The 21245-nt window shown below is 53.8% G+C and overlaps 1 protein-coding gene across 1 annotated transcript in view; it reads left to right on the top strand.

The window, feature by feature from the left end:
* Nucleotides 1-15917, top strand: part of LOC116942678 (arf-GAP with SH3 domain, ANK repeat and PH domain-containing protein 2-like) — an 87319-nt gene extending 71402 nt beyond the window's left edge. The window contains exons 17-28 of the mRNA XM_032954901.2: nt 375-564; nt 709-794; nt 1753-1868; nt 2556-2623; nt 4087-4194; nt 4986-5301; nt 5782-5967; nt 7177-7258; nt 7777-7859; nt 8805-9550; nt 9931-10056; nt 10998-15917. Of these exons, the coding sequence (XP_032810792.2) occupies nt 375-564; nt 709-794; nt 1753-1868; nt 2556-2623; nt 4087-4194; nt 4986-5301; nt 5782-5967; nt 7177-7258; nt 7777-7859; nt 8805-9550; nt 9931-10056; nt 10998-11072 (2182 nt within the window). The 3' untranslated portion in view covers nt 11073-15917. The remainder of the gene's footprint in view (nt 1-374; nt 565-708; nt 795-1752; nt 1869-2555; nt 2624-4086; nt 4195-4985; nt 5302-5781; nt 5968-7176; nt 7259-7776; nt 7860-8804; nt 9551-9930; nt 10057-10997) is intronic.
* The last annotated feature ends 5328 nt before the right edge of the window (nt 15918-21245 follow it).

Raw genomic sequence — 21245 nt, 5'->3', positions numbered from 1 at the left:
CCATGCCAGCAGTAGGAAGAAGAGTAGGCTGTGCGTGCTGGCATCAAGGTCTAAATTTGACAAATTTGAAAAATGACTCCCAAATTACGGAATTGGGAAACGCATAGCGCCCCCTACTGTGAAAAATTAGCACGACCCACCTGAAAAAGAGTCGAGGCTCTCTGTGATGCTTTTCTGGGTAAACAAATGCTAAACTCATGGTAGCTTCTCCATCCATCGTGAGTTGATGCAGAATGTGGAATTTCCAGCGCTGGTTCAGGACCATCAGCAGAGAGAGAGAGAGAGAGACAAGAATGCCACCCAGCGCTCGCTGAGCACGGGCGCACTCCATCCTGCCCTTTGACCTGAAGCCTGTGTTGCGTGGGATGGCGCAGGGAGGCGAGGAAGGGCTTCATAATGGCTAAGTACGTGGAGCGGCGCTTCGCCCAGAAGCCCGAGGCGACTGCTCAGGACCTGCGCGGCGCCTTGGTGGAGGCGGTGCACGAGAAGGACGTGCTCAGGCTCCTCGTGTTGTCCGCCAGCGGGGTCGACCTCTCCGGCTCGCTGCCCAGCACGCGTGGACAGGTGTGGAGCACCGGGCTGTGTAGGCGTTGCACGCGCAAGTCTCCCAGTTTCCCCCGGCAGGCTGTGGATGCGACACGAAGGAGTGGGGGGGGGTGGGCAATCCTTATCCTTGTTTTTGTCTCTTGCATGCTTGTGCAACACCAGGAGGCGGGCGAGACTCCACTGCACTTGGCCATCCGGCTGGCGGATGTGTCTCTGCTGCACATCGTCGACTACTTTGCGCAGAACTGGTGAGGGGCACCTCGCTGCATACTGGAGCAGCACCCGCGGGTGGCCTTTCTGGAGGCTTGAGCCAAACTGCACGAGTCAGCCTTTTTGCGGCACTTACGTGTGCAGGAGCTCACGAGCCGAGAGTCCATCCGCGATCAGTCTGCAATGTTTAAAACAAAATACTGCAATGGACTCTGCCTTCGGTAGTAACTTGGCATCCGAATATTGTCCAGTGCGTAAAAAAATTGCATTTACCATCGAGAAGGCTGATCTTCATTTTTTGCACCACCATTTTAACCAGAACTCCAATTAGCAGAGCCTCCAGTCAATCAGCGATATATATTGTTAGCCACAAATGAATTCTTATTATCTGCGTTATTACATGGGTTTGAAGATTTCCCCAGAAGCGGTCTGCCGGAAGTAATATTTTTGTCCTAGGATCCACATTTTCACGGATAAAAGAGGTCAAATTTTGACTTAAAACTTTTGTGACTGCAGGAATTCATATTTTATGGTTCTTTCAGTAAAGTCACGTAGATAAAAATAACAATAAAATAATAAAAATGAAAATAAAGTGAATTAAAAAAATAATAAAAATATCACGACGTTTTGATCACAACACAAGCGGTCGACCGCTTGTGTTGCTTGACTTTACCGAAAGAAACATAGAATATAAAAGAGGTCAGTTTGAAGTGATGGCAAATTAATCCGATTGCTTTTAGCCACAGCTACTCGCGCAGATAGAGCATTTTCTACGGTTAGACTCTTGTAATAGAGCTCCCCCTGCATCAATGTGGATTAGAGGAGTGTCACTGTGTTTTGTCAGTCTCGCTGGAGATTAAACACGTTTGGCACAGTGCTAACTTTACGCGCGCTCCGAGTCGGATGCACTTTCATAAAAAAAAAAAACTGATGTTGCTTTAGTAAGCACTGCCTCCTCTTCCCCGTACGCATTCCTGCCGTCGTCGCCACGCGCAGCCACAACATGGACAAGCAGACGGAGAGCGGCAACACGGCGCTGCACTACTGCTGCCGCCACAACCAGACCGAGGGCCTCAAGCTGCTGCTGCGGAGCAAGGCCCACACTGACATCAGTACGCGAGCGCAGCGGGACGCACAACCCCTGAGGACCGCCATTCCGCAACCCCCCCCCCACCCCCCGAAAAGAAAAAAACCACGCGGTTTAAAATGTTTCAATCGGAACACCCCTTAGGTTGGGCTACGCGGTGGGCAGCAGCAGCAGACGGCAATGCAGCGCAGTTGTACCGCACTTTTGAACGCCTTCGCCTGTGCTCCCCGCCTTCACCAGCTCGCACGGAAGCAGCGCTGGTGAAGTACGGCGAAAGAGCTGCCGCTGCCGCGCAGCATGGGGAGGCCGTCATCCAGCAGGGGGATTGACAAAGGGCTGCACGTGTGCTTATGCCGTGCTGTCTGACATGGGTTTGAAGCTCCGTTAACGAGAAATAAGCATTGGATGTGACGGCATCGTTGCCGTTCTCATTTGTGTCCCGCTGGGTGGGGAGGTGATGTTTTTGGGCTTGGTGACATCTTTAGCATCATCAGCCGCTTCACCCTGGGATCATAGGGGTTTTCCTGCCTTCACAAGGCACAGCTGTGGGGGGTGGCTGCCATTGTTTAACCAAGCCGAGTAATCAATTACGAATTAATCGACTTAATCATCTAACCATCCCATCTCTCCCTGTAGCTACTACCACGCTTTATATTCGTCATGCGGGATTAAACGAATGGCGCTTTGTTTTTTTGTAATCCCCTCTGCACAGAAAACGCCGATGGAGAGACGGCTCTCGATGTGGCGCGGAGACTCAACCACTCGCAGTGCACGGAGCTGGTGAGCTCACACACGGTTCAGTACACTCGAGTCGCAGTTCAACACTGTGCAGTTGTAGCCGGTCTATCCTGTCGTGAATCCATGCAAGGTGGGGACAGGTTGACTGCAATTACGATCAGAGACACCCTCCACGTCACAACACCGCAGCTGAATTTCTCGATCCGGCGGTCAGCCCAAATCTCAATTTGGGACGTGTCTCATACTCCACTGTGCACTTGGGTGCTCGGGGTCCAATCCCTGGTTACCATTGCCTTCTCTTAAATAATAATAATTTTCAAAAACGCAACAGGCTGTCTGTAGCTGTGCAACATAGTTTCTTAGTTTCCGGTATGCTACAGAGTGTACAATTATATAGATGCCATTAATTACAGGCAGGTAAGCCTACACAAAGTTACCATGCAATTGGCCTGTGACTAAATCACCTGGAATGCACCCCCCCATCCCATCCCATCAGACGGAACCCTCCTTAAAAAGGTCTTGAGACTAAGTGAGGCTTCCCTGCACATATAAATATTGTAATTATGAATGCAATTTTAACACGGCCATTTGTCCCAAATACAGCGGCATGTCAGAATCAGAATCGGCCACTATGTGAAGGCACTAGAGAAAGGAACACGTGCATTATAATGAGATTGTATGTATGTTGAACTTCTTCCGCATCGTACGTAGCCAACAGTGCTAATCGGAGTTGCCGGGGGAAGGACAACAAACTAAACACAAAAAGCAGTTCTAAAGAAATTAGTTTTCGATCTAGATTTCAAAGTGAATAGCTCCAGTGGCTTCCTAATATCGGAAGGAAGAGCGTTCCAGACGGCCGCAGAAGTGCATCTGAAAGCACGCGTGATGCAGTGGACCGTCTTTGTCCCATTGCGCTAAAGATGCGGGATTTTATTTGAAAGACAATGAGAGAAATCATGGAGAGGTGAGGAATCGTGTACTCAATGAGGCACTAATAGATGGAAGCCAAACGCATTGTTTGGTGGTGATACTGCGTTGGCAGGGGTGCACACAAATAAACATAACAAACAAAAAAACTCTGTGGCCTTATGTGGAAAAATATATAATTGGCGACATGTTAAGCAAAGCCCCTTCTTTAATTTATCATTGAATAAATCATTTACGTGCTATGACGAAGGGTCATTGCCCTGAAGTGTCGATTAACATATATATTTCCTTTTAATTCAGCGTTCTCAACGAATGTTTTGAGTTTTTTGTTGTTCAGGTATGCCTCACTTCGTCTCAGTAAGTGAGACGAAGTGAGGCAGATGGAAGTGGTCAGTCATTGGCTTCATAATGAATTAAACAAAAAACAAAGCAGTGCCCTGCAGCGTATGTTAATTCATCCCAGCCTAACACAGCATTATCGTACTTTAAAGCAGGTGCTGTGTGTGTATCCCATTGTGCGGCGTTGTACGTGATGCTGAGATGGCTGTCTCTGTTGTGCTGCTCACACCCCTCTCCAGCTGGAGCAGGCGATCGCAGGCACTTTCGGCACCCGGGTGCACGTGGAATACAACTGGAACCTGCAGCAGGATGACTTTGATGAGAGTGACGACGACCCAGATGAGAAGGTGACACCTGCTGTGCTTGTCTTTGTTGTTGTTGTGTCGCTGTTCACTCGCATTGTCTCGGCACTCGTCCTGCAGTGTGTGAATATGTGTGTGTGTGTGTAACTCGCTGTAGTGTGAATGTGTGTGTAACTCGCTGTAGTGTCGCGGCTTGCACGCTGCGCTACGAACCCGGAGACCCGAGTTCGATGACCAACACCAGTGATGATTATCTGAACCGGTCCTGGGTTTCTCCTAGATCGACTCGGCCTCAAATGAGTACCTGGTGCAGTGTGTAAACATCGCCACTAGGGAGACAAAGGCAGTCGGGTGTGGTGCTGGCCACCCACCCCCTCGTATATCATTCCGGCCTTCATAGGTGCTCGCTATCAGCACTTGCCCCAACAGTCTGTTAAGGCTACAGTATATTGGGGATCTTTGTCTCGTGTAACTTGCACGCACTTATGTAACACCTATGGGCAGCAGTGGTCGAGTGCTTAGTGCACGGTGCTATGAACCCGGCGGCCTTAGTTGCCACTCCCGGCCAACATCGGTGACAAATATCTAAACTGGTCCTGGGTCTCCCGTCTATCAATTAAGGCTTAAATGAGCACCTGGTGTGGGTGGTGGAAAAAGGCAGCCAAGCATAGTGCTGGCCGCACCACCTCTACGTGCACCGCGGTGGCCTTGACAGTCGCTCGCCAACCGCACTCAGAAGTCTGATAAAGGCTACATGGGGAGCTGATGGGGGGGGTGGGGGTGTTTCTCGTTGTGCAACTCGCCCTTGATGCCACGCGTCGCTGCACCGCTCGCAGGTGAGCCCCGTGCGGCGCGAGCGTGGCGCCCGCCCCGTCAGCTGCTACCACTGCCCATCGCAGCAGCACCTGAGCCGCGAGCGGCCCGGCTCGACGCGCGAGCGGCGCCCCCCGCCGCTTCACGGGGTCGACCCGGGGTCGCGGCAGCTCTCGACGCTCGCCAGCACCGCCAAGCGGGTGGCGGCCGAGGTGGTGGCCGCGGCGGCGGCGGCGGCGGCTGCTGGGACGGATTACAGTAACGGCGGGCAGCAGACGGACGTCTGCTCGGCACCTCCGCTACCTCCTCGCATCGCCGGCAGCACTATCAAGGGCCCACGTGAGTGATGCTCCAGTGTCGGGAAAAGAGGCAGGGAAATGCTTCAATAATATGCGTTTCTTTTATTGGTCTTGACAGCGGTGCTGGTAAATTATGCTCTCGGTGATTCCTAACAGCGGTTCTGTCTGGGATACTCGCTTAATGTTTTTTTTTTAAGCGGTGGTTCAATTGGTGGCGCTTTCAGTGATCAAAAGAGTGGTCCCGTCAGTGGTGTTATCACGAATTGATTGAATGAGTGAGCCTAACGATTGATTGGTGATCTCGCCAGTGATGGGACAGGAGACGATTTTTAGATCCAAGTGTGCGATTAATAAAAAAAAAACCCCACTGACTGAGCACCGCTATTCCTGATTTACCATCACCCCCGCTGTGACTCATCCGGTCACCCGTCTCTGTGGACTCCCTGACGCTCGGGTGCCGTGCGGTGTCGCTGGGTCGGGTGCCTCTTACTCTCCGTTGCGCTGCTTTCCGGGCGTGCAGCCGTGCCGGGCCTCCCCGGCCTCGCCGCTAACATGGTGGCGGGCAGCTGCAACTCGATGTCGCGGAAAAAGCCGCCTCCTCCCCCGCCCGCCAGCAGCCCCGGCTCGGGGCACAAGCGGACCCTGTCGGAGCCGCCGGGGGTGATGCCGCCCACGCCGCCCGTGCGCGGCTCCTCGGTGCTGCGCGGTGAGGGCCCCGGGCCGGGCCGAGAGGCTCGCGACGAGCCCCCGGGCCGCGTTTCCCTCCTGCGACCGACCCCTTGCCCCGTGGTCTCTGCGGCGAGCGCAGAATCGGCTCGGATTGTTAGCCGCATCTGGCATTCGTTGCCATTTGTTACGTCCACGACGGGTGTAGTCACGGACGAGTCGAGTCTGCCAGGAGTTGCACAGAAGGGGGCGATGTTGCGATGTGAAAGTTAGATTATTTTGCTTGTAATTGGAACCGGAGGCAATCACGTGTGGCGTGCGTCTCCCTGCTTGTGTACCGTTATACAATATTATTTGTATTCATATAGCCCCTAAATGCGGCAACAATGGATTGTCTATAGCTGAGGCGTCACTGGTTCCCCCCGCAGCATTGCAGTTAAGAGAAATAGTTATATAGTGGTGGCGACGATTAATAAGGGCAGGAAGTCGGCAGCATGGATTTCCTGGAGTACTGAATTCCAATCGAAGGGGGCAGCAGAAGAGCGGGAGCGACCACCCAATGAGCAGAGGTTGGTGCTTCAGGAGGAGGCTTTGGATGATTTCATACTTAGGCTTTCACGACCAATATTTTAGTTACTGAAGTAAAGAAACGCGTGGGGAAGAGAAGAGTGAGATGAGAGGGTAGAGGTGGGGCAGAGGCAAGTCCGTGGAGGATCTTGAAAATGTTGATCTTGTTGTTGATTCGAGATTGGCTTGGGCGCCAGTGAAGGAATCTGCGCACCGAGGTGATGTGGTGGTCTCATTTATGGGTGTGGATGAGCGGCATTTCGGCAGCGTTCCGGATGATTTTTCAGTTGGGAGATGAGGGATTTGGAGAGGCCATCGAGAAAAGAGTTGTGGTAGTCAAGGCACGAGGCAATGAAGGCATGGATAAGAGTCTCATCAGTGCAGGGGGCAAGGAAGTAAGATGTTGCAAAAGCTGCTTTCTCATTTTTGCATGTAGTAGAGAAACTGGAGTACTCGAAAAAAATAAATGCATCGGAGTTGATAATACCCAAAAGTGTGCTTACTACTTGCTACCCTTGAGGAGGGTGTCCACCAAACCCGCCCCGACTTTCCTGGCCTACAGGCGCGCACCACGGCGGCGACGCGACCAGCGGCTGTCTGTGCGGCTGTGGTTTTTGCCGGCTGTGGGTTTTGTACCGGGGAACGGGATGAGACGCAGCGTCTCGGCCTCCTCTCGTTTCAGGGTCCAACGAAAGCTCGCCGCCTCCGCCCCCTCCCGTGGCCAAGCCGGCGGCGCTTTGCGACATCGGCAATCGGCAGCCAAGGTGAGCCCCCCCCCCCCCCCCCGAACACCGGATCGGTTAACACTGCCACGCACAGAGAAGAGAAAGCCCCCGTGCATATTTAGCGACGTGTACCCGATGTCTGAGCAAGAACACCGTTATCTTCATGTTCGCCATAATCTATACGTTGTTGGATGAAGGCCTCCCCAAGGCTGTCTCCATCCCTCATGGTCCCGCGACGCAACAATCCGTCTTGATTCTGCACACGAACCAATTTCATCGCTCTATCTCGTCAGTGGACATTATCTTGGGCGTGTTCCCTGCTTTGGCTGCCACTCTTTTATTGATCTCGACCATTGGCCATCATCTCCTCTCTCTGTTGTGCTATAAAGAAGGACCATTGCCCAAAATGTCAAGTGTTATATATTTTGTTGTCATTTAAGGCAGTGTTATTGACGAATGTTTTGATTTGTTTTGTAAGTTTTGCTTAGGCAATGGGATTAGCTAGAGTCATTCAGGTTCGGTTTGACCACGAATGAATCGCGTGTTACCGTGAACAGCCCTGACAACAAGCTGCAAGCTGGGAAACGGCCAACCATCCACGGCCTGCGTGTTCTACCCAAGATGCCTCCTTCCGCCTCAGGTAGTGACAAAATTTGCTGTATGCCAGGAAGCTGGCGCACCACAATCTAGCGATGGAACAATTTCTTGTCTCTCACCAGAAAGAACATGTGTCCCATTAGAACAGGGCGTGCTTTTGGCCCTTCTCTCCCAGTTATACACCGTGGATTTTTCTCCGGGTTCCCTGGTTTTTCCCTCCGCATTTAAAAACATGCGCCTCGAGTATTTGGCTGCTATGAATTTCCACATAATCAGCTACTTCATTTGTGGCCATTGTTGCTTTTGACCTTCCCTGTTAAAATAAAAAATTGTTTAGTTTTGAAGTTTAACACTATCGGTATCACATCATGAGACAAATACTTTGCCAATTGGGATTCCTGCCCCCAGCACTGCTCTTGTTTGTCAGAGAAGCCCCAGAATACGATCGCAGAACTGTGGCTCGAATTATTTGGCTTTTTATATCCATACTATCGGTCCGTCTTTTAAATGCCCTGCACGATGCCCCCATCGCATCTTAATCAAACGAACATGTTTTACACCTCGGAGCTGGACTAAGTCCCGTAAAATAAAACAATTTAATACGATGGATCTTCGCACAGCTGTTGGTGGCTGGACAGATCTCAGAATTTAGCTACTCTCGAGAACCTGGCTTATAATCACAGGTGGCTGATTCTATTAGATATTGGAAGCTAAGCAGGGTCAAGCCTGACAAATGCTTGAGTGGGCAACCCCAATGCACACACAAAACAGGTGCTGTAGGCATTGTGAGCAGCAGAGGGCAGTGCAACAAAATTAAAATATCGTTCTGTATTGTACCTCACGTTCACCAACCCACAAGCACCAGCGTGGTGAAGCAATGGCGAATGACCTCTCATGACCCACGCTACGTGGGGAGGCCCTCATCCAGCAGCGGGATGACAAGGGGCTGCGCGTGTTGGTTACGTGTACGTGCTCTTGTTCTGTGCAGCGTTGAGGAGGAGGTCCGAGACGACGGGGAGCACCGAGTCGCTGTCGCAGCAGCCTCCCGTCAACCCGGCCGCCAGGCCCGTGCTACCCGGCACCGCGAGCCGCACCCCACCGCTGGAACGCCTCGGAGCCAAGCCTCAACTGCCGGACCACCCTGGACACAAACCGCTGGCTCCGGATCCTGGAACGAAGCCACAGTCTATGAATCACCCCATGCCCAAACTGATTCCGCCCGATCCTGGTACGAAGCCTCACCTCCCGGATCTCCCTGGAGCCAAACCTCAGGCCTCCGAGAGCCGGGCCAGACTGCAGATGCCGGAGCTTCCTCTGAGCAAGCCGCAGACTCCGGATCCTGGAACCAAGCCCCAGCTTCCGGATCAGAGAAGTAAGCCACAAGCTGCAGACCAGAGCCTCAGGCCGCAGCCGCTCGCGTTGGCGCCCAAGCCTCAGCTGCCAGATCCGGCAACCAAGCCACAGCTCGCTGAACTCACGCCGGTCCGGCCCCGAGCCCCCGAGCAGTCGGCCAAACCTAGCCGGTGGAGCACCGAATCTGAGAGAGCGGCGAACAGGATTTCCCGTGGCCCCGATCCTCCGATGCGACCGCAGATGCCGCCGCCGCCACCGCCGCTGCAGCGGCAGCAGCACGGCAAGCGCGTGTCGGGCTCCACGGAGGAGGTGCAGGCGATGGAGGAGCAGCTGTCGCCCTCCTCGCCGGCGCCACTTCCTCTGCCGCGCAAGACCGTGCAGGTGCTGAGTTTATCCAGCGTCGTGTGTGCTGGCTCTGTGCTGGCTGTGTGCTGGCTGGCTACACTGGCAGTGTGCTGTGTGGGCCTCGCCCTGCTGCGTTGTGCCCCTGTGCTCTGCTTTACTAACGTTCTGCTCTGTACTGGCAATGTAAAGGTTTCACCCACGCACGGTAAATCGATAGATTGTCACAATTTGTCAATTCAGTCTGCGTTGTGCTTTTTTTTGCATTCTTTTTAAAGTCTCTTTGTCTGTCTCGTATTCTGTGCCTGACTCCTTCTGCCTCGTTTGTTCCATTAACCAAAAGAGAAATGCCTCTCACCCCACCATGCTCTCACACATTTGACCTCTCACCCCCACCCTCCGCGGCCGTCGCCCCACAGCGAGTGAAGACGAAGCAGCGGCGTGTGAAGGCCATCTACGACTGCACAGCCGACCACCCCGACGAGCTGACCTTCCACGAAGGCGAGGTGTTGCTCGTGGTGGAAGAGGAGGATGCGGATTGGTGGGTGCGTAAATCCATCTCCTCTCTTCTCCTGCACACGGCTGGAGCTACCACATGTCCCAGTTGGGGCTGTTCGATCCAGGCCACGCCAGCTATTCTGCCTCCAAGCTCCCCTTCTAAAGACCCCGTAGGATAGAAAACGCTGTTTTTGTTTTATCACTGTGCTGATGAAATGGGGAGGAAGAGAGAGGGAGTGACGTGGGTGCTGCCCAGGCCTGCAGAAATCTATTTTTACTCGAGCAGGAATGCTTATATTTCTGTATGGCCTGGCAGAAACCACAGCCATCGCTTGTCGATGCAGTGTCTCCACCAGAGCTCATTTTAACAAGGGTCCGGGCAAAAGCTGCGTCGCTATGAAACTAGAGCGGAAAGCACCACAGCCTGTAAGCCATCTCTGCCAAAGACAGTACGTGTAGAGCCCGTTTTATTCATCCATTGCTGGATGAGGGCCTCCCACCCAATGCGGGCAGTGAAGGATATTTGACCACACCTCGCCACGCTGGTTAGTGTGGGTTGTCTTGTCCCTTGAACAACAACGAATTTTTCTGCACTCTCCTCTGCTGCCCACGACATCCCTTCTTACACCTGTATTTTGTGCTTGGTGGTCACCCATCCAAGTGCTATCCAGGCTAAAACATGCTCAGATTCGAAGGTCTCGGGCGCATTCCGGATATTTGGTCATAGCTGAAGCCACCAGATCCAGCACGTGTTGTTGGATGATCGTATGAGGTGGTGCCCAAGCGATATCTATAGGTCCCACTGACCCATGAGGTCACTTGTGTGTTACTCCTCCACGCTTGCCCATAGCTACAGCTGAAATTCATTTAGCCATGAGGCTGCTTCGCCCGTTCCATTTTTACCCAAACAAGACGAATGGTTGTTCACCGCGCATCAAGTCGCTGTGGTGTTGTGCTGGATCGTGACCGATTGATTCTCTATCGCCAGATCGGCCACGTGGAGGGTGAGCCGGAGAGAACGGGCGTCTTCCCCGTGTCCTTCGTCCACATCCTCTCTGACTGACAGCGCAGCAGGATCTCACGTCCGTCTGAATCGTAGCTGGTCTTAGATTCAGGGGACACACTTGCCCGCACACGCACACACAAGGGCCACAAACACACGAGCACACAGCAAGACTTCAACCAGCGTACCTACGAATAACACAAACGAGTGCAAAAAATATGAATCTTTCCACATGTGCTCTCACATGATAAAGTGACATGGGAATTAAATTCAAATTCCATCCAGTCCTGTCTTGTCCCTTTAACATTGACTCTTCCCCCTAGTACCCGTCCCAACAAACATTGTCCCATTCTGCTCTGTAAGCCTGTCGCACGCACACACCACAAATACTACCACAACAACAGCCACCATTCACTACTAAGTGGCGGTGACGTCACCACGGCGCTTGTGCCAGAACAGGTGCACATACACGCAGACACGTCTATATTTCACCATACATTCACATACTAACAAAGACACACTAACATGCGCACACACGTGCCATGCACACACACACAGGTGCATGCAAATAATAACATGCATACACATCGTAACATGCGCACTCACACACATACTTACGTACACACAAATACCCAATGTTCCTCCTCTGTCTATTCCCTTTGCTCAAGTCCCATCCATTCCCATGGGTTTTGATTCCATTCCTGCATGCTCATGTGGTGCATTTTCTCATTCCAACAGCACTTCTGCACGGTTGCCTTCCTTAACTTCACTCCCCAAATGCACGTTCCCCAAGACACAGTGAGGCCTAAATGTTTCCAGCATGTTCCACCACGGTTTTTAGCTGATAAGTTTAATAATTTACTGCCCCTTTGTCGTTCCACTGCGAGTTTGAATGCTTCCTATCGCTGTGTCGGTCATGGAGGTTGTTTGACCATACTTCACCACGCTGGTAAGTGCCGGTTGGTGAAAAGGGGTGACCCAGGACCGGTTGAGATATCACCCTGTTACTACTCCTCTTCTTGCGTATGGAAACATATTCAGGGGGCTAAATGCCATTGTCGATCTTGCTAGCCACGAGAGGGCTTCTTTTGAAAGAGCGCAGACGGTGGTTTACTGCATGGTCCATAGTTACTGACGATAGCCGTGAGCTGGGAATCCAACTCCGATGGCAGTGTGCGTATAACTGCGCCACCAAGGAGATTATGAAGAGCCGTGTACATTTAAACTAGGAAGGTTGCATGACCAATCTGGCTGTGCAATGATGAAGCAGCAAAGACGGCACAGTTGATCAAAGATGCCGTCTAGAGGCTCGCTTTAACCACGGGCCGTGGTGTGTGTATGTACAAGTGTGTGTATGCTGTGTAAATAGATATGGCCTTTCCATTTGCAACCCACTGCAGATGCTGCCTTTGACTCCAGTTTTGGCTGGTCACCGAAACTAGTCTGTTGTACCCGCGTCGCAGTAAGACTTGGGGGGGGGGGGGGCAAGCTTCCCAGTCAATCGCCTTGTTTCCACGTTCAATGTTAATTATAGAAGAACAATGATGATTATAAGGAAAAAGCAATGCAATGCATACGTATGGGTGATAATTTGTAATCTCTTTACTGCAATGCCTCCCACGAGCCTCCTTTGTTGTGATCGTACCCTTGCTGACCCTTACCCCATCACGCTGGCATTTCAAAACTTGAGGGCTCAATGCAGTGATGGGAACACAAAGCACAATTAATTGTGGGAGACGCCACCTTGGTTTTTTTGCTTTATTATTTGCAACCGGGGTTTAATTGCTTACGTTAAACCCAGTTTTCATAACCCTCCTCCAGACGACTTGAATCCCGCCCCGACCACCCACCTCCCAGCAATCTCTTTGCAAAGATAAAAACAAATTGCTCCCCAGGGGCGTCGCCATAGCCACAACGTAGCCATTTGATTATCACTGCCTGGGGCTCCGCCATTAGTCACGTAACTAATGAATCCATCGTTGGGAATAAACTTTGCGAGCCCCATCACGTGTGTGGTCGTGCGAGTGAATGAACATGGAGTCGCGTAGGCTTCTTCAACTGGTAGCCCCGTGGGTCAGACCTAGTGGTCCACTGAACTGTGGCCCGCCGAGAGATGTTGACTCACCGAGACCTAAAGAGATTAAGATTAATGTACTGAAAGCGAGGTTCACGAGAGGTATGCGACTTGGAGATAAGAGGTATAGATTTGTGGTCACATGCACAGACGTTAAGAATATCGCGACGCCACGTGACTTTATCCCGTGTGTTTACATGACATAAGGTCATGTGGTCCACAGCAGATGCACATTTTTTGGCCCTCCATAAAATGCAGTTGAAGAGTCCTCGAGTGAATTGTGTATGTATGTTGAACGTCTTTTGCACCGTACGTGGCCATCCGTGCTAATCGGAGGTGCAGGAGATGGAACATGGGGCTGATCCTTCGTTGCACTGCACGCATTGCCTATCAGAGATTTAAAAGCTCTTAAAGTCTCGTCTCTTGTATTTAGTTTTATGTCAATTTTAAGTGTATATTGACTTTGTGACCGAGTATAACAATCTCGCAGTTACTCAATAACTTTCTGTTGAAAAGTCAATTACAGTTTGAAACGTACGAGCAGGGAGGAGGAGGGGTTTTGTGAATTAGGAGATGTGGTGAAGCTACCTAGTGATGAGCGCTGTGCGTCATTAATTTTAACAAAATTCAACAAAATCATTTTTCCACCCTCGAGTGTCCACGTTGTACCGCGTGTTTGTTCGGCTCCGCGCACCGGGTGGCTCCCTGTGCCAGGTGGCTCCGCGTGTCGGGGGGCTCCCTGTGCCAGGGGGCTCCCTGTCCCAGGTGGCTCCCTGTGCCGGGTGGCTCCCTGTACCAGGGGGCTCCCTGTGCCGGGTGGCTCCCTGTGCCGGGTGGCTCCCTGTGCCGAGTGGCTCCCTGTGTCGGGGGGCTCCCTGTGCCGGGTGGCTCCCTGTGCCGGGTGGCTCCCTGTGCTGGGTGGCTCCCTGTGCCGGGTGGCTCCCTGTGCCGGGTGGCTCCCTGTGCCGCGTGGCTCCCTGTGCCGGGTGGCTCCCTGTGCCAGGTGGCTCCCTGTGCTGGGTGGCTCTGCGTGTCGGGGGGCTCCCTGTGCCAGGTGCCTGCCTGTGCCTTGTAGCTCCGCGTGCCGGGTGGCTCCACGTGGCTCCCTGTGCCGGGCGGCTCCTTAGCACCGGAGAGATCCACCACGTGGAACGAAACGCTAGACATCAGAGCTACACTGTAGCACAAACCGTGACAACCTACGGAGCCTAATTGTTTTCCTTCTGAGATTCAACAGGTCAAGGAGCGCGGAGCACTTTTAATTGTAAGCTGCCTGTCACCGTTTCACCGCTATTCGTGTTTTTACATGTACACATTTTTAATGCCAGCTATTAATTTCATTAGAATAGTTTTACTGTATTCCTATTCCGTTTTAATTTTCCACCATTATCATCACGTTATCTCATAATTATCATTGAATTATTGTAATAGAAAAAACATTGTAAGCAATGCCAATTAGCACATTTCAAGATTGTTTCTGGTCCAATAATGACCTTCACCATCGACGACATTGTCCGTAATTGTCACGAAGTCTTTTTTTTATCACAATATCATGATCGAATTATCAGGCCCGTCTTCTGGCCACATTTCTGAACTATCATTGCATTATCATGTGCATCCATCCATATCAACATCACGCCACGATTACATTACATTTAATACCTTCCCCTTGTACATAGCCATTTACTTTATTGTTCAAAATCCCATATCGAAGTTTGAGTAAGCTCTTGTCACTCAGCACTTACATATTCAAAATCCAAGTCTTGTCGTTGTCTAGTGTGCATACATATACATCGCTGTTCCCACTCACACGGTTTAGTTTGATCTCCGCCCTCCCCTCCGTGGGGAGATGAATGGGAGCGTTCGCATAGTCGAGCCGCGTGTACTTAACCCAAAAGCGTGCCCAGGATCACGGCGCACGCCGCATATGAATGAAATATTAATGTACGTATGTATGTTGAACTTCTTTCGCACCGTGTACGTAGCCAACCGTGCTAATCGGAGGTATTGATACAGTACCTGTACATTGCGTTCGGTTATTATTGTACTTGATGGCCCAACAGTTGGGAGCGCAGTGGGACGCTGCTGTCAGACCTCCCGTGTGCACGTGTTTTATTGGGACGCCTCTTCCGAGTGCACTGCGTCAGTGCTTGAGAATTCTAAGAATCGGCGGAGAGAGCCTGGCAGCACACGTGTGTACCGTGCACACATTTGCTGAAAATGTGGTGGAGACAGTTCCAGGCGCCAAACCCACGTTCGGTTGGCACATCGGTTTGTAAATGCATTTGTGAAGCCTGCAAGCTTGCCACGTCGCGTATACAATGCCATTTCTGTCTGCGTCCCATGCCCGATATAAATTAACCTCTTGAGAGTAAAGCTCGACCCATGAATATCATCACTACACTATTCCCAATCCCGCCGACTTTGAGAGGTTGAAAGCGCTTCTTCCTATTCGTTAATAAGCTAAGTCCGGTTTATGTTTTGGGCGCCTGATCAAAACTATTTGTGTGTGTGTGTACACGCCACAGCCAGCTTAATTGCCTCGTGTGTACAAGGTATTTGGGCTCTGTTGGTGGCAAGCAAGCCCATGGTTTACACTGTGTGGGCAAAAGCAATACTATTCAAGACACGAATAACACATTGCCAGTAAATGAACAATCCATGCAGTCGCGTGTCGGGGAGGGGGGGGGGCACGAACCCCCCCCCCCCCTCCGGATGGTGTGTTGTTGCGCACGGTTAGCGTGAAGCATGTTAATGCCTGTATCCTGCCAAACTTTGTACATTGTATTAAATGCATTAAAAGGAAGCATATGTTGCGATGCAAGGTCCTGCCCGTGCCTCTCGTCTCGCGTGTTGTTTTAGTGTCTCCGAGTTGTTTGATGGAGTCCACTTCAGCCGCTGTGGTGCACATTGAGTTGACGTGATCGCCCCAAGAAATGTGTCTTGGCCTCTCTCAGCAGTCTTATCTCCACCGCAAACCTATAGCATTCGGTAAAGCAAATGCAAGCGGTTAACAGACTAGCATAGGGCTCAGAGACGTTTATCGCTGGCGAGTGTGCAGGCGGTGCAACTCAAGGCCGTAATTATAATTTATATTGGGGGGGGGGACACATCCACCCCCCCGCATATTAAAATATGCTCAAAATGTCCCCCCCCCAATATATTGCTATAAAATAGATTTATCTTTATGATTGTGGTTATGGTTTTACTTTACAAATCCCTAATCTCTGCCATTACATACAATGAAACAAGAAAAGGTACAAAAAAAAGAAAAAAAACAGCGCAATATAATACAATATACACTATTAGACATTGTTAAAAATAAATAAAAAGTCAATCCCATGTGTTAGTGATTTTTTTATATTTTAGGCAGGAAATGGCAGGAAATTCGTTTTCAAATTTAGATTTATTTTTTTCTGGGGGGGGGACGACCCCAGACCCCCTGGAAGATTTTGGTCCCCCTCCCCCCCTCCCCCCCTCCCCCCCTCCCCCAATGTTGACTCCATGGCTACGGCCTTGGTGCAACTGCATCCGTGGCCAATAGACCAGAGTGGCCCAGACGCCGCCCTCCGAAGAGGGAAATTGTACAGGGGGCCGGCCCCAGTGAACTCCTTGCCGGAGGGCGCCTGCCAAGCGCGCTGCGCCACTGAAGATGGTGGTGAGAGGAATAGTCAAGTTTGTGATGGTGGTGAATGTTATGCTGGTGGTGGTGATATTGATGAATGGTGTTGATGATAATTGATGATTATGATCATGTTCAGCTGAGCATGCCTGGCCCATGCATGAGTTAAACTCAATGAGAAGCACTACTCCGTGCCAAGTCGACACTGCTGCACTTACGGATGCACCATTTCCTATCATGGATACGTGGAATTTCCACCAATAGCACAGTGAGGAACTGACCTTTTCAAAACAATCTCCAAGGCTTTTACCATTGTTTAGTCGTTGTTTTATTGCCAGACGTCAGGGGGAGAAATAGATCACATTTCAGGAAATGTAAGCGTTTACTCTAAACCCAAAACATGTATTTTAAGTGATTTGTTTACCTTTCCTATACTTGTAGCTCATCGGATCCCTCCAGTACAAATGAACATTCTGATTGCGATTCTGGGTCCCGGGCACGCCGCGTGTGCCCATTGGGGGTGCGGCTGGTTTGGGGGGGGGGCTGGTTTTGGGAGGGGGGGCTGGTTTTGAGGGGGGCTGGTTTGGGGAGGGGGGGCTGGTTTTGAGGGGGGCTGGTTTGGGGGGGCTGGTTTGGGGGGGGGCTGGTTTTGAGGGGGGTTGGTGTGGGGGGGGGGTTGGTGTGGGGGGGGGGGTTGGTGTGGGGGGGGGGGTTGGTGTGGGGGGGGGGTTGGTGTGGGGGGGGGGGTTGGTGTGGGGGGGGGGGTTGGTGTGGGGGGGGGGGTTTGGTGTGGGGGGGGGGGTTGGTGTGGGGGGGGGGGTTGGTGTGGGGGGGGGGGTTGGTGTGGGGGGGGGGTTGGTGTGGGGGGGGGGGGTTGGTGTGGGGGGGGGGGTTGGTGTGGGGGGGGGGGTTGGTGTGGGGGGGGGGGTTGGTGTGGGGGGGGGGGTTGGTGTGGGGGGGGGGGTTGGTGTGGGGGGGGGGGTTGGTGTGGGGGGGGGGGTTGGTGTGGGGGGGGGGGTTGGTGTGGGGGGGGGGGGTTGGTGTGGGGGGGGGGGTTGGTGTGGGGGGGGGGGTTGGTGTGGGGGGGGGGGTTGGTGTGTGGGGGGGGGTTGGTGTGGGGGGGGGTTGGTGTGGGGGGGGGTTGGTGTGGGGGGGGGGGTTGGTGTGGGGGGGGGGGTTGGTGTGGGGGGGGGGTTGGTGTGGGGGGGGGGGTTGGTGTGGGGGGGGGGTTGGTGTGGGGGGGGGGTTGGTGTGGGGGGGGGGTTGGTGTGGGGGGGGGGTTGGTGTGGGGGGGGGGTTGGTGTGGGGGGGGGGTTGGTGTGGGGGGGGGGTTGGTGTGGGGGGGGGGTTGGTGTGGGGGGGGGGTTGGTGTGGGGGGGGGGTTGGTGTGGGGGGGGGGTTGGTGTGGGGGGGGGGTTGGTGTGGGGGGGGGGTTGGTGTGGGGGGGGGGTTGGTGTGGGGGGGGGGTTGGTGTGGGGGGGGGGTTGGTGTGGGGGGGGGGTTGGTGTGGGGGGGGGGTTGGTGTGGGGGGGGGGGGTTGGTGTGGGGGGGGGGTTGGTGTGGGGGGGGGGTTGGTGTGGGGGGGGGGGTTGGTGTGGGGGGGGGGGTTGGTGTGGGGGGGGGGGTTGGTGTGGGGGGGGGGGTTGGTGTGGGGGGGGGGGTTGGTGTGGGGGGGGGGGTTGGTGTGGGGGGGGGGGTTGGTGTGGGGGGGGGGGTTGGTGTGGGGGGGGGGGGTTGGTGTGGGGGGGGGGGGTTGGTGTGGGGGGGGGGGTTGGTGTGGGGGGGGGGGTTGGTGTGGGGGGGGGGGTTGGTGTGGGGGGGGGGGTTGGTGTGGGGGGGGGGGTTGGTGTGGGGGGGGGGTTGGTGTGGGGGGGGGGGTTGGTGTGGGGGGGGGGGTGGTGTGGGGGGGGGGTTGGTGTGGGGGGGGGTTGGTGTGGGGGGGGGTTGGTGTGGGGGGGGGTTGGTGTGGGGGGGGGTTGGTGTGGGGGGGGGGGTTGGTGTGGGGGGGGGGGTTGGTGTGGGGGGGGGGGTTGGTGTGGGGGGGGGGGTTGGTGTGGGGGGGGGGGTTGGTGTGGGGGGGGGGTTGGTGTGGGGGGGGGGGTTGGTGTGGGGGGGGGGGTTGGTGTGTGGGGGGGGGGTTGGTGTGGGGGGGGGGGTTGGTGTGGGGGGGGGGGTTGGTGTGGGGGGGGGGTTGGTGTGGGGGGGGGTTGGTGTGGGGGGGGGTTGGTTTTGTGGAGGGGGGGGGTTGGTTTTGTGGGGGGGGGGTTGGTTTTGTGGGGGGGGGGGTTGGTTTTGTGGGGGGGGGGGTTGGTTTTGTGGGGGGGGGGGTTGGTTTTGTGGGGGGGGGGGTTGGTTTTGTGGGGGGGGGGGGTTGGTTGGTGTGGGGGGGGGTTGGTTGGTGTGGGGGGGGGGTTGGTTGGTGTGGGGGGGGGGTTGGTTGGTGTGGGGGGGGGGTTGGTTGGTGTGGGGGGGGGTTGGTTGGTGTGGGGGGGGGTTGGTTGGTGTGGGGGGGGGTTGGTTGGTGTGGGGGGGGGGTTGGTTGGTGTGGGGGGGGGGTTGGTTGGTGTGGGGGGGGGGTTGGTTGGTGTGGGGGGGGGGTTGGTTGGTGTGGGGGGGGGTTGGTTGGTGTGGGGGGGGGTTGGTTGGTGTGGGGGGGGGTTGGTTGGTGTGGGGGGGGGGTTGGTTTTGTGGGGGGGGGGGGGGTTGGTTTTGTGGGGGGGGGGGGGGTTGGTTTTGTGGGGGGGGGGGGTTGGTTTTGTGGGGGGGGGGCTGGTTTAGTGGGGGGGGGCTGGTTTTGTGGGGGGGGGCTGGTTTTGTGGGGGGGGGGCTGGTTTTGTGGGGGGGGGGCTGGTTTTGAGGGGGGGGCTGGTTTTGAGGGGGGGGGCTGGTTTTGAGGGGGGGGCTGGTTTTGAGGGGGGGGCTGGTTTTGAGGGGGGGGCTGGTTTTGAGGGGGGGGCTGGTTTTAGGGGGGGTCTGCTTTGGGGGGGGTTGGTGTGTGGGGGGGGCTGGTTTTGGGAGGGGTTGGCTTGGGCGGGGGGCTGGTTTTGGGGGGGGGCTGGTTTTGAGTGGGGCTGGTTTTGGGGGGGGCTGGTTTTGGGGGGGGCTGGTTTTGGGGGGGGGCTGGTTTTAGGGGGGCTGGTTTTGAGGGGGGGCTGGTTTTGAGGGAGGGCTGGTTTTGAGGGGGGGCTGGTTTTGAGGGAGGGCTGGTTTAGTGAGGGGGGCTGGTTTGAGGGGGGGCTCGCTTGGGGGGGCGCTGGTTTGAGGGGGGGGAGCCCCTGCCCTTCCAGCCCCGGGGGATGGGAGGGAGGGGTCGCGAGCTGTCAGCGTGTGGCAGCTGTCAGTCAGAGTAACGAGACGGTGGAGACGGCTACAGAGAGTGAGAGATCGTTAGGAGAGAAGAGTTTTTGGAATGGAAGGGCGTTAGTTGTGTATGCAGTTACATTGCTTAGTCATTTACGTTAGCTTAGGCACACGTTTATTACAGCTAAATCATTTATATTGGGGGGAAAAACTGGTTGTGCCCATCCTGGCCTTCATTTAGAACAGTTGCTCTTAACCTGGGATGTTTCGCACCCCCTGGGGGGTGCAAAACATCCCAGAATTGTTTTCAAATGTAAATCAGCGAAACACAAGTTAAGAACGGGCAGGTAAGTACTTTGTTGCATTAAACCCTATATGTATTAACATAAAACAATACGATTGAGAACCAAAGGGGTGCAAGGCTGCAGAAAAGGTAAAAAAACCCCCACTGATTTAGATGAGACTTTACGATAGATACGATAAGTAGGTTCTCAATTTTGTTATTGTACACAGTTTTGTCCATGATGACCGTGGCATTGCTCTTGTCGGCTGAGAGGCTGACAATATCATCCCTCTTTTTCAATTCAGATAACTCAAAACACTCTGGTGAGACTGCCTCAACAATACATACTTCACCTGGAATGGAACATTCTACAAACAAACTGAAGGCACCCCAATGGGTTCTCCCTTATCTTCGGCTGTAGCCAATATTTTCATGGAAAATTTTGAGACGGGCGCCATCCAGACATCCACTCTACGCCCGCCCTTGTGGAAGAGGTACATGGATGACACGTTTGTCATCTGGCCACATGGCCGACCAGCTCTGAACCAATTCCTCAACCACATCAATTCCATACACCCAGCCATCAAATTCACCATGGAGGTGGAAAAGGATGGCATGCTCCCTTTCTTGGATGTCTTAATCAAAAAGAGACCAGATGGCTCAATAAGCCATTCTGTCTACAGGAAAGTAACCCATACTGACGCCTGACTAAAACCTGATTCCCACGACCATCCATCCCAAAAGAATTCCCTCATCAAAACATTAGACCATGAACACCTGACCAGTGAACTCAAACACGTACACCAAGCTCTCAAGGCGAATGGATATTCTGACTACACAATCCGCAAAGCCATCACCCCAACCGTGAGGAAGGAGCCATCTGAGGATCCAATCAAAACCATCACCTTGCCATACATAGCAGGAGTAACCAAAAATATTTCCAAAATCTTGAAC

The sequence above is a fragment of the Petromyzon marinus genome, chromosome 15 (genome assembly GCF_048934315.1).
Source record: "Petromyzon marinus isolate PM22_M1 ecotype Great Lakes invasive population chromosome 15, UKy_Petmar_22M1.pri1.0, whole genome shotgun sequence".
Taxonomy (NCBI): domain Eukaryota; kingdom Metazoa; phylum Chordata; class Hyperoartia; order Petromyzontiformes; family Petromyzontidae; genus Petromyzon; species Petromyzon marinus.
The sequence above is the reverse complement of the archived record's forward strand: the minus strand, read 5'-3'. Positions and strand labels throughout refer to the sequence as shown.